At 42.1% G+C, this 12,567-nt stretch overlaps 1 protein-coding gene across 3 annotated transcripts in view; it reads left to right on the top strand.

Annotated features, from left to right (window-relative positions):
* The window catches only part of SIPA1L2 (signal induced proliferation associated 1 like 2), a 133,416-nt gene that overhangs the window by 112,316 nt on the left and 8,533 nt on the right, over nucleotides 1-12,567 (top strand). For 2 of the 3 annotated variants that reach the window (XR_011557460.1, XM_070733965.1), the window contains exon 19: nucleotides 4,151-4,268. Coding sequence is in view for 2 of the 3 variants with exons in the window: in XM_070733965.1 (XP_070590066.1) it covers nucleotides 4,151-4,268 (118 nt within the window). In the remaining variant the exon portion in view is untranslated. Of the gene's footprint in view, nucleotides 1-3,221; nucleotides 3,276-4,150; nucleotides 4,269-12,567 lie in introns of all 3 variants that reach the window. The other variant, XM_070733964.1, reaches the window with a different exon arrangement.

The raw sequence follows: 12,567 nt of genomic DNA, 5'->3' as shown, positions 1-12,567 counted from the left end.
GCTTTTCCAGCCCTAAGTATTTGCAGGCATTTTTGCATTGCTCTACTTGCTCCGAATATGTTTCTTTCCAGCCCTAACCAAGTGCTAACAATGTTCCCAGCTCTTACCTGCTTGCAAGCTCTTTCATTGTTACTCTCTCTGAATAAGGTTTTTTTAAAGCCCTAACCAAGGGATAAAATAATATGCTGAAGCTGACCAGACTAAGGACGCTAGCCAGATGAACATCTGGTAGGCAGATTATTCCCCCCTTTTTCCTCCCCCAAAACTAAGGTGCGTCTTATACTCTGAAAAATACAGTAATTAGCTAGAGAGGCAGAGAAATTGTTGCAGAATGTCAATTACAGTTTGGGTTCTTTGCAACCGGTGCTCATTTATAATGTTCACCAGAATTCTGTGGTTATGTGGTCACCATTTGTGAGCTTCACTCCAGCTTCTGACAGAAATAATGCAGAACCTGGCAGTAAAATCAATGATTGACTCACTTAACAACTGCAGATGATTTGCTTAAGGAATTGACATTTTCAATCTGGCATGGTGAGGTGATTTTTCATTTAACCACATCACTTAGTGATAAAGTTGTTGGTCCCAATTATTAAGTGAGGACTACCTGTAGTTTCCCAACTCTTGGTTTTACACACACATACATACATACGTACATACATGCATGCCTGCATGCATACATACATATCCTCTTAATACAATCTCTTTGAATCTTTTAAAATGTTTGTCTTTTGATTAAAGACCTTAGCGTGTTTCCCTGAAAATAAGACCCTGTCTTATATTTTTTTGAACCCTGAAATAAGTGCTTGGCCTTATTGGCACGCACCCAAAAGCCTGATTGGGCTTATTGCCAGGGGATGTCTTATTTTGGGGGAAACAAGGTAGTTAGAAAGACTTAATAATTGAAAGACATTTAGACATAACTTGCTTGAAAGCATAAGCAATCTGAAATGGACATAAGGAATCTGAAATGTGTTACTTGGAAAGGGTGCAACCAGGCCTTTTTAACTAGAAAATATCAAGGCTCTAGACATTTTGCTACTATAAAATAAAACAGCTTTCTTACTTTTTCTTTTAAGGTGACTAAAAGAAAAAAAGATAAAATGCTTTAAAAACACACCTTCTTCCCTAAAAAAATAAATAAAAATAAAGCATAGGCAAACCCTACTATAAAGAAGGTGTTTTTATCTTGCCCCTGAACCCATCTCAATATCTTGCCTTGTGTCTTGAAATGTTGCCAACTTCATTCAGGACAGCATCTGTATTCTTCCAGATGTCTGGAATAGTTTCAATGGATTCTCTTGACTGAACATTCACAGTTGTGTGAATAGAATGATGTTTGTGCAATGGGTTTCTTGCTGGCTTTTCATGGTAAGATAATGCACTCTCTACAAAGCCTCTCCTGAAATTTGCAAATTCCTGAGTGGTACATGCTACGGTTATAAATAGATTCAGTATGTATACTGGATATGTGTGACCGCACATACAAATACACACTCACACACACACATGTATAGTGGTTTATCTTTCATTATTATTTAAAATGAAAAAGGAGGGAGGCCAAGCTTCAGATTTGGATTAAAGCATTTGCTTTTGCCTAAAATCTTATGTAAAATAGAAAATGAATATAATGAAAAACTGCATATCCTAGTGAAGTTCATAAGCTTAATGAGACCTTGAAATTTGATTTCTCCTTTCTGTTTATTCATTCTAACCAGAATAGCACATTCATTTTCAATTTAGACTTAAAACAGGCAGTGATTTTATAAAAGAAAATACATCTATGATACTATACTTTAAGAAACAGTATAGTATGTCCCTTATATGTTGATAATACGTTTTTCTGGTTGCTTTAGACAGATATCACCTATGTGGCTGTTATATATTAAGATTATTGTTGCTCCCAGTTTGGCCTGGTTCTAAGAACTGGTAGCACCAGTGTTGGGATGCTCCGCCCACCGGCTCGGGACGCATTGGCACGCAGAATGGTAGCAAAGGGTTTTGTAACCCACTACTGTTATTATAGTATAACAAAATGAATTATCATATAATAAAGTTAAAGAATTATGTTTTGTATTCAGTTTCTGGGATGCTCGATGGAACTAACTACAAATATCACACAAATCATCTCTTTTTAATGGTGAATTATAGTCATATAACTGTTTTCCAAAGTAGCTTCAAACAGTACCCCTTCTATTCACAACATACAACCCCATTTCCTCCTTTTTTAGCCTTTTCTTTTTTGTGTTGTCTTTCATAGCAGTTGTTTTACTGTATTAAAAATTAATATTCTACAAACCTAACCTCTTGTGTAATTATAGCTCTTTGTAATAATTATTTAGCTGATGATACTTTCAATGTATTGGTCATTACACTGGAAATTGCTCATTCAGCCAAAGTCTATAGCAATTTCTTCAAAAATTAATACTAAATACATACAACAAATGGAGAATGGAGAATAAATCAAAAGTGAATTCTCGTATCTTACTATAAAAAGAGAGCAAGTTACCAAAATGTCCAAGTGAACTTTGTGTACTATTTTTTCTATTAGTTCTCAACATGCACTAATAAACTATAGGTTGAAAGATTAAAATAATGTATCTAAATATATTTAATAAAATTAAAAACATTAAAATAAGCATGAGAAAAGAATATGCTTGTTTTCTATGTTTCTGTGTTTTATTATTTCAGGACATAGATGTGCATAGCATTTTCTCTTTTCTCTTTTTCTTTCAAAGTGAATAAGTTCACTTTTGAATGTACTCCTGTTTTATTATAAATTTGGTTTGTAAAGCATAATGAAGTGCTGCTTCTTATTTCAAAATTTCAGCTATAATTATAATTCAAAACCAGACTAACTCACAAACCTATTTAGCAAACTTTACTGCTCTTTCTTTAACATTGCCTAACTAATAAATATATCTGAAAAAGGAAAGTGTAACTGTTTTTGTGACATGTTTTATTTTATATATTCTGCAACTACTTTGTTTTAACTACTAGAATTGTCAACATCCAGATCTAAATGCTAAATTGATGATGAAAAATTCTGATTTGGGAGGTGGGGGGTGGTTTGTCAGAAACCCCACAGTAAAATTTGCACAACATGACCCTGTAAATTCCACAAGATTGACTTGTTTCACATAAGGATAGCAAGTGCCATAATCCAAAGATAGTTCAGTGGACTCTGTTTGTTCATAGGAAAATTCTAAATCTTATTTCAGATTATGACTCTGACGACGAACTTGGGCCAATCTGTCATCACACTTCGTATCTAGGTGATGATCTGGGTAGACTGTTGGATATTCTGTTTTTTTAAAAAAAGTATATGCTTTTATATGTTTGCACGGTTGCATGATTATATACAAGGTTTGTGTCTTTATAAGAAGAGAGGAAGGCATGCTGTGGTCAGGGCCAAGGCCTAAAGACAGAATGAAATTCAGTCTACAAAGAAATGATCTATGCTTCTGCCGCGTACAAACGTTGCATGGAAAAAGCTCAGAGTTCTGTTCTTGTTCTATAACAAATGTGTGCGTGCCATACTTTTTTTTTTTCCTTTTAGTACTGGGTATAATTTTGGCTGCCACACTGCATGCCTTTCAGTGGGGAAGCTTATTTCCCAAAGAGTAAAGCATGTATTTTCGTCCTTGGAAAGGAAGTAATTTAAAAATCATTGGGTGTAAGCAGCTTTCCTTTTATGACTAAAATTGATCTGCCTGTGATAAGATCATAATGAAAAAATTAGCTCATTGGAGTTCACGTATATAGGTAATTAGTTCCCTTATTCAAGTAAAATGGTAGATCGGATTTCATATTTTTTTTAAAAAATGAAATACAAAGCTTTTTTCTTATGAAATATCTGCTTTGCCTTAAAGTATTTTGGTTTTAGAATTTCCGTGAGTTTGGGGGAAATGAGATGAATAATAATAGTGAAAATAAATGCAACTCTCAAGCTGTAATTAATGAGCATGCTTTGGTATTTGTCCGGAAATCCAAGGGATGGGGAATGAGGATTTAAATAAATGGTTGCAACATTTTCTTTTTATTGCTATATATGGATTCCGATAACAGCAGCTCTTGATCAGTTTTCTATTCTGAAAGTATTTCGGGGTTACCTTCTTTTAGTTATTTGCTTATGCATTTGCCTTTCTAGATCAAAGAGTGGCCTCTTTTTGTACCCTGAATGACATGCAGCACATGCAGGCTTTGGAGAATAACCAAGGCTTAGGCTCAAGTCCAACAAATGGAAAAGATTTCATTGATGCTAATGGGTATGTAAAGTATGTACAAAGAAGGCTTCTTCCCGCATGATTCTACGATTTAGATTTCTGGGGAATGTCCGAATCCAGTAGTAGCCAGTTCATCTGGACGCCATTTGCAACAGACTATCTCCGTAGGGAGGCACCCTATGTGGAATTCCCTTTCCAGCAGAATATAAGGAATTCCTTCCTTATTGGCCTTTAAGAAGACTTTGGAACATTCCTTTCTCAAATGACTGCTGATAATGCTTAGTTATGCAGTGCAAGTCTGAATTCGTAAGGTTTTAAATAGTAGTTTAATATTGATTTAATTTGCAGTGGATCTGTTGTTTTAATAATAAGGCTGGGTTGTTTTTTTTTCCTGCTCAGATCCTTTGATAGTGGGTGGTCTAGAACTCTCATAAATAGCTCTGGTTTCACCTTTGTTATTTTTCTTTTAATGGAAGAAAGGTTAAGAACAGACGTGGGAGTCATGATCTGCATTTCTCTGGCTTTAACAAAGCAAAACCAAGTATTGACTGCAGGTACCTTCTGCAGTTTATATAATGCTCAAAAAAATAAAGGAAACGCTTAAACAACAGAATATAACTCCAAGTAAATCAAACTTCTGTGAAATCAAACTGTCCATTTAAGAAGCAACACTGATTGACAATCAATTTCATTTTGTTGTCAGCACCTTCAACTTTGTACAGAACAAAGTATTCAATGAAAATATTTCATTCATTCAGATCTAGGATGTGATCTTTGAGTGTTCCCTTTATTATTTTTTTGAGCAGAGTATACAAATCCAATAAATAAATAAATAAATATATTCAATTGCTTGTTTGAGCTATAAGGAGTCCAGATACGTTTCTTTCTTTAAAAGGCCAGGAACCATATGCATGTCACCAAAACCTATTTCGTTAGACTTGTTACTGCACAGGAAATCATTTGAAAGGGCATCACAATGTCACTTGAAATTTTTGACTTTTCTAATTCTTCTCCTTCACTGCCATTTTCATTGTGAGGCATGCGCACAGTATAACAATGTCTTAGTCACTTCCACGTAGTTCCACTCATCCATCCTTTTTTTTTTTAGCAGTACTTGCTTTTCCCAATTACACAGCTTCCTTCCTATTCCCTTGCTTTTTCTCCACTCCATCATTTGTTCTCTTGCATTTGTTCACATAATTTCAACTAGGCTTAGTAAGAAATATTATGAATACCTAACGTGCATGTTTTTTTATTGGATTATGTTTTAGGGAGTTCAGTTTTGTTGCTTTATTATTTCTCCTCTTTGTTTTGCATTGTGATCCATAAAATTGAATTGGGCTATGTCTGTTTCTCTGTTTGTCTAAGTGACTTCTCAATGAGGGAAACCAGAAATGCTGGTCTTGCTTACATTCATCTTTGGTCAGCAGCATGTGTACAGTTCTTGGCAGCTTCTTGAAATCATCCTCTTTCCTTGCAACTTTCATCACTATAATTTCAGCTACTGATTTACATCGTTCCTTAGTTTAATTTGTATGCTTAATTTGTATTCCACCCATTCCCAAAGGAGCCCAACAATTTCAAAGGCAAATTACCTGGTGGGAAAACAGTGTTCCCTCGGTCTTTGCGGGTTCGAACTTCGCAAATAGCCTATACCACGGTTTTTCAAAAAATATTAATTAAAAAATACTTTGCGGGTTTTTTTCTATACCACAGTTTTTCCCACCCGATGACATCATACGTCATCGCCAAACTAATAATTTTTGCAAATAAATAACCAAAAAATAATTATTATTGTTAATAAATAATTATGCTTATAAATATCAGGATCACTAAGTGTCTTATTCAATGGCGAGTACCAGTAATAATGGTGAGTAAATGGTTGTTAAGGGAATGGGAAATGGTAATTTAGGGGTTTAAAGTGTTAAGGGTTGGCTTGTGATACTCTCCATAGCCAAAAATGGTGTATTTACTTCCGCATCTCTGACTTCGCGGAAATTCGACTTTCGCGGGCGGTCTCGGAACACATCCCCTGCAAAAATCGAGGGAACACTGTATCACCCTTCCTTTTGGAAAATATAAATGTATTAGGAGCAAGAAAAATCATATTGGTTGTCTCTTCACTTTATAGTTGTATAATCAGTGATGGGCTACCAAAATGTTTACCACCACACTGTGGGCGTGGCTGATGCATTTTGTTTCAACCTCTTTCAGTGCAAATTGGGTGCTCTGGGGTGGAGCTCCAAATTTTGCTACCGGAACTGCGTTCCTGACCGTTCCCGTAGGAGCCCATCACTGTGTATAATCCACATTGTGAGATTTTGTCCTCCATAGTAAATGTATTTACATTGTTATTCAGATAGCTTCTGAATATATTTATTCTTTCTTGCATTCATTCTAACACACTTTCCTCTTCGGACAGTTTTGTACAGTTTTCTTAGCAATATAGAGATGATTTGCCTTTGATATCATTTTAGTTTTACTTCCTCATTCATTGGCATCCTTTAGTTTCAAAAGTCTATGGTATCGTGCTAAGCATGTAGTGTGGCTAAAAGGGCCAATTTGAGAGTGGCAATCCCTTCCACACATTCTGTCCCCTGCTAGGCCTCCTGGAGTTTGCTGGTTTTGAGGCTGCCTCTGTGCCCCAGCCTGCTGTACAAGTGTCTCTTCAAAATGGAGAAGGCCATGCTGCGTCTTTAGCCTCCAAGCTGAATGATCAGAAGTCAAGGTTTCCCACCTGTTAATGTCCATTCTCAAGGCCTTTAGATCCCTCTTACAGATATCCTTATATCGCAGCTGTGCTCTCCCTCTGGGGCGCTTTCCACTAATTCTCCATACAGGAGATCTTTTGGAAGCCGACCATCGGCCATTCTCACAGCATTGCCCAACATCACTGTTTCAATAGTGTATACATTATTATTATTATTTATTTATTATTTATTAAATTTGTATGCCGCCCCTCTCCGTAGACTCGGGGCGGCTCACAGCAGTAATAGAAAAACAATGTACAATACAAATCTAATAATTAAAACTAAAAACCCATAATTTAAAAAACATGCACACAACATACCATACATAGACAATATAGGCCTGGGGAAGTTGTCTCAGTTCCCCCATGCCTGATGGCAGAGGTGGGTTTTAAGGAGTTTACGAAAGGCAAGGAGGGTGGGGGCAGTTCTAATCTCAGGGGGGAGCTGGTTCCAGAGGGTCGGGGCTGCCACAGAGAAGGCTCTTCCCCTGGGACCTGCCAAACGTCATTGTTTAGTCGACGGGACCTGGAGAAGGGCAACTCTGTGGGACCTAATTGTTCGCTGGGATTCGTGCGGCAGAAGGTGGTCCCGGAGATATTCTGGTCCGATGCCATGAAGGGCTTTATAGGTCATAACCAACACTTTGAATACATGCTAGAAATCCCAGCACATTCCAAGACTGCGCTATTTGGAACTTTGTCATGTCAGGTGATGCCAAAGATACTTCGGAGGCAGCACATATGGAATGTATTCAACTTTCTCTCCTGCCATGCATAAAGGGTCCAAGACTTGTTGCAATACAGGAATGTGCTCAGGATGCAGGCTCTATAGACCCTTCCTAATCTACCTTATAACCCTGGTATTTCTTGTGGTCTCCCAACCAATTATTAACTAGGTTTAAGCCACAAGATCAGCCAAGGCTTAGTAGGCGTTACTATCTAGAAGTGTACATTAATCCATACTTGACTATGTCATTAAGACTAATTGTTTTGGATTTCTAGTAACAGAAAGCCTTTAATTAATAACCAGACAAGTCTGTGGCATATCACAATGGTGTTTTAAAAATTATTTAATTGCTTTTTTTAATGGCTGCCCACTCTGGGTGGCTTACAAAATGCAGAAATAAAAACAGTTAAAAATATAAAACAGCACAGGCAACTCGACCAAAACAGCCCTAACAATAACAGGAAACCGTAACAGTCCCCTGGTTTAAGACTTGAACCAGGTTATAAGAGGTTTCCCATCTTATAAGAATGGAGTTTAGTACATGCTTTTCATTGCATTTAAATCCAAATAATGTTTCTCCATTGACTCTGGAAGGAGAGTCCATCATGGGTTGTTAACCAATCCTATTGGTAGAGACTGAGTTAATTTAAATAATTAACTGGCACCGCCCCCCTTAGCAGCCCCCATGAGCCAGTTTTAAAAACTCAGTCTAAGTGTAGAGACTGTAGTTTCTGTACTGAGTGTTTAATAGAGTTAATATGTTATGTTTCTATATGTATTAAAGTGGTACCTTTTAATGTTTTCTTCCTTTGTTTCACTGCAGGTTGAAGAAGAATTTCCAAAGGGGTCTCTGCCCTCCGCGGGCACCACCCCCATCGATCTCTCCTCGGGGACCACTTCCCTCAGAGGGTACTGCCCCGATCGAGGAGCTGCACAGTCTGTGGTCCCTGACCTCCGAGGTCATACCCGGCTGCGAGCCGAAGGTGGGGGGGTCCGCCCCCCCCACTGGGAGGCTCGAGGAAAGGCAATTCCCCTGTAAGACAATAGAAAAAAGGTGGTTGGAAGCGTGCCAGCGCCTCTCAGCTGTTCAGCGGCTAGATCGATTGCCGCTGCCGTCGTTTTTTTGCTCGTTTCGGCTTTTTCCGAGGAATTGAATGCCGGCGAGAACGTTTAGCGGCTTGGAGCTCCTGTCTTGAAGTCTGCTGGACAGACAACAGGAGTGGGGAGATATCGCCTCAGGCACCGCCATTTTGGGAGAGCCTTCGCCCGCGGGCGAAGTGACAGCTAAAGGCGGGAAAGTTCCTCTCCGCTCTGTTGCTGGGCGCGATGAATGGATCAGGCTGTTCTGCGCATGCGCGAGCCTGTCAAAGCTCCTGGTCTCCATTTTTACTCTGTCAGAGTCAAAGAAAAAGTGCAGTCTGCTGTTCCTCGAGTGTGACAATTGCTTTTCTGTGAGTACTATGGAGAATCACACTACTCCTGAGAAAGTGAGCTCTCCTTCTACTGGGTCCAAGGACAGGTCCAAGGTTCCTAAGTCTAAGGGCAAGGACAAGTCCTCTCAGAGCTCTTCAGCCTCCATTAAGGAGGCAGAAAGGCGCATCAAGGCCTTAGAGCAGAGGTTACTGGCAGCACTCCAGCCACCCGTGTTGGCATCTCCTTCGCACTTGACCCTGGCCAGGGAAGCTCAGCCTATGTCATTGAGACCTGCTGAAGATTTTTCTGAGAAAGAATGGTCTCCAGAGAGGCAGTTTGCACTTTGAGTCAGGTCCTGCCATCCCCAGCACACAGTGGGCCTAGACCAGCTTCTGCAACTCACTCCTTCAGGAGAACACAGAGTCCTTCAGCTACTTTCACGCCCACAGCAGCAGGGCTTCGGGTACAGCCAGATACTTGGCAACAGATGTCCCCTTCGGTGCAGGACTTAATTACAAATGCCTATACTCAGGGGATGGCGGCGGGGGTGCAACAGGTTACACAGCAGCCTCGCCCAGTGCAGTCAAAAAACCTATGGTGTGCACCACCCCCCTCGGGTTTGGGGTCTTGGGCTGAAGAAGCAAACCCTTTAGAGGACATTGAAAAAGACTATGAACTTTCTGACGATGAAACACCGCCAGAACAGCCTGTGGCGGCTGGATTATTTAAAGCTTCAATGTTCAGGGTCTTGCTTCATAAGGCCAAGCAAACTGTAGACTTACCAGGTCCTGGGAAATCAACGGACACCACGGATGGGACCAAACCGTCTACGGTCCTCTTTAAGGAACCCCAGCCCGAGTCAGAGCACATTCCATCCTCTGATATTTTCCAGCAAAGTGTTAAAAGACCCTGGCAACACCCAGCTGCAGCTCAGGGCCCCTCTGCAGTAGAACGAAGATTCTACACATTTGATGAGGAGGTAGAGAAATTACTGGAATTCCCTCCTATAGATCAGCCAGTCATGCAGCTGATTTCCAAGTCATTAGTGCCCTCAGAGACTGGTGACAGCCTGAAGCCTGAGGACAGAAAGGCAGAGGTGTTATTACGTAAAACACATCAGATGGCAAGCTGGGGATTTAGAGCAGCGGCGGCTGCTTCCTTTTTTACTCGAGCATCAATAGTATGGCTACAAGAGATGCAGACCAGACTTGGACCGGATGAGGGTCGATTGCGTCAGGATCTTGGAAAACTGTTGGCGGCAGCGGAATTTTCAGCGGACGCCACTCTGCATGCTGCCAAGTTTTCGGCCAGGAGTATGGCGACAACTCTGTCATCAAGGCGCCTCCTCTGGCTGAGAAGCTGGCCAGCAGACCTGAAGTCTAAATGGAACCTGGCCTCAGCGCCCTTTCAAGGAGAAAAGCTTTTTGGGGAAGCGCTGGATCCAGTCCTCGTTGAGGACAAGGACAAGAGGAAGTCCCTCCCCAGAGCCTACAGGCGCCAGGAGCGTCGCTATAATCCCTACCAACGCAGGCAGTCCTTTCGGTGGGACTCCTCTGCTCCAGCTGGTCAAAATACAAGACCGTATTCCCAGACCCAGTACAATGCTACCACGTTTCGGAGTGATAGAGTGCCCTTCCAGGATCGCCAGAGAGGGTATCAACAAACGAGGCGGCCCTTTCGTGGAAACCAGAGGGGCTTCAAGCGCCCTAAGTGACTCTGTTAATCGGCCCCTGGGAGGCAAACTTCAATTTTTCGAGGCCTCCTGGCGGACTACGTCTTCCGACAGGTGGGCGTTAGCAACTGTCTCCCAGGGCTTGCATTTGGAGTTCCTCCAGCCCCCACCAAACAGTTATGTTCAGTGCCCAGTTCAGCGGGACCCCCAGAAGAGGTCCCAACTTCAAAAGGAGATAACCCATCTCTTGGAGATACGGGCAATAGAGGGAGTGCCCAGACACGAAATAGGTACCGGGTTTTATTCAAGGGTCTTCCTTGTACCGAAAACATCGGGAGGGGTCCGAATGATCCTCAATTTAAAACACCTCAATACCTACATCAGGTATCGACGATTCCGGATGCATTCCCTTCAAACCATCTTGGCTGCCATCCGGAGGCACGATCTCTTAACATCCATAGACTTGAAAGAAGCCTATTTGCATGTGCCAATCCTACCGGCCCATCGGAGATTTCTCCGATTCTTCCTGGACGGGTCCCACTACCAATACCGGGCAATGCCGTTCGGCCTCTCTTCGGCCCCTCGCACATTTACGAAGTTGCTCGACGTACTGACTGCCCATATCAGGTCCCAGGGGATTCGGATTCTAGCATACCTAGACAATCTTATTATCTTATTATCGTCTTCTTCCAACAGCCAAACTGTTACACCTGGGGTCCATGATAGATACCTCCACAGGGACTGTGACCTTATCCCCAGAAAGAATGGCAAACATTCCACAATTAATCTTACACCTTCGACACCACCAACGGGTGTCTCGCGTTCCTTTCAAAGGTACTGGGGACCCTGGTTTCAACTATCGGCATTGTGCCTTGGGCTCGTCATCATCTCAGGGTCCTTCAATGGTTCCTTCTTCCATGGCAGAGGGCCAAGATGAGTCACTCACAAAGGTCAGTGCGGCTCCCTTCAGAAGTCAGGGTATTGTTGAGATGGTGGACTTCCCCAGCCTTGGGCAACGGGTCCCTCTTCTGCAACCGGGACCGCCTAATCCTCACAACGGATGCCAGTCTGTCCGGCTGGAGGGCCCACATGGGACTACATATGGCCCAGGGACTTTGGTCTCCGGAAGATCTGAGCCCAATCAACATCAACTATTTGGAGCTCAGGGCAGTTTTTCTTGCTCTTCAAGCCTTTTCAACGTGGGTTCAGGGCAAGCATGTGTTGGTTTTAACCGACAATGTGGCTACCAGGGCCCACTTGAATCATCAAGGGGGAACGAAATCTCTCCGCCTGATGGTCGAGTCAGCGGCCCTTTTCAACTGGGCCGAGACCCACTTAGCTTCACTGTCGGTGGAACACATTGCCGGGACCAGCAACGTTCAGGCAGACTGGCTGAGCAGGTCTACCCTGGACCCCGCAGAGTGGAGACTCGATCCCGGAGTATTTCATCAGATAATTCAACGCTTCAGGACTCCTCTGGTGGACCTTTTTGCGTCACAAGCCAACACGCAACTAGTAAGATTTTATTCCCGGTTCCCAACACCGAGGGCAGAAAGGGTCAACGCCCTCTTGTCTCCGTGGCCCGGGGGTCTGTTGTATGCATTTCCCCCGACGTGTCTTCTACAACGGGTACTGGACAAAGTAATCTGGGAGAGAGCCGAGGTCATCATAGTGGCTCCATACTGGCCCCGCCGGCCGTGGTTCGCAGACCTGGTAGCCCTCTCAGTGTCCCCTCCTTGGAGGATCCCGGATCGGCTCGTCTCCCTCACTCAGGGGTCCA

The sequence above is a fragment of the Erythrolamprus reginae genome, chromosome 1 (genome assembly GCF_031021105.1).
Source record: "Erythrolamprus reginae isolate rEryReg1 chromosome 1, rEryReg1.hap1, whole genome shotgun sequence".
NCBI classification, from domain to species: Eukaryota; Metazoa; Chordata; class Lepidosauria; order Squamata; family Dipsadidae; genus Erythrolamprus; species Erythrolamprus reginae.
The sequence above is the reverse complement of the archived record's forward strand: the minus strand, read 5'-3'. Positions and strand labels throughout refer to the sequence as shown.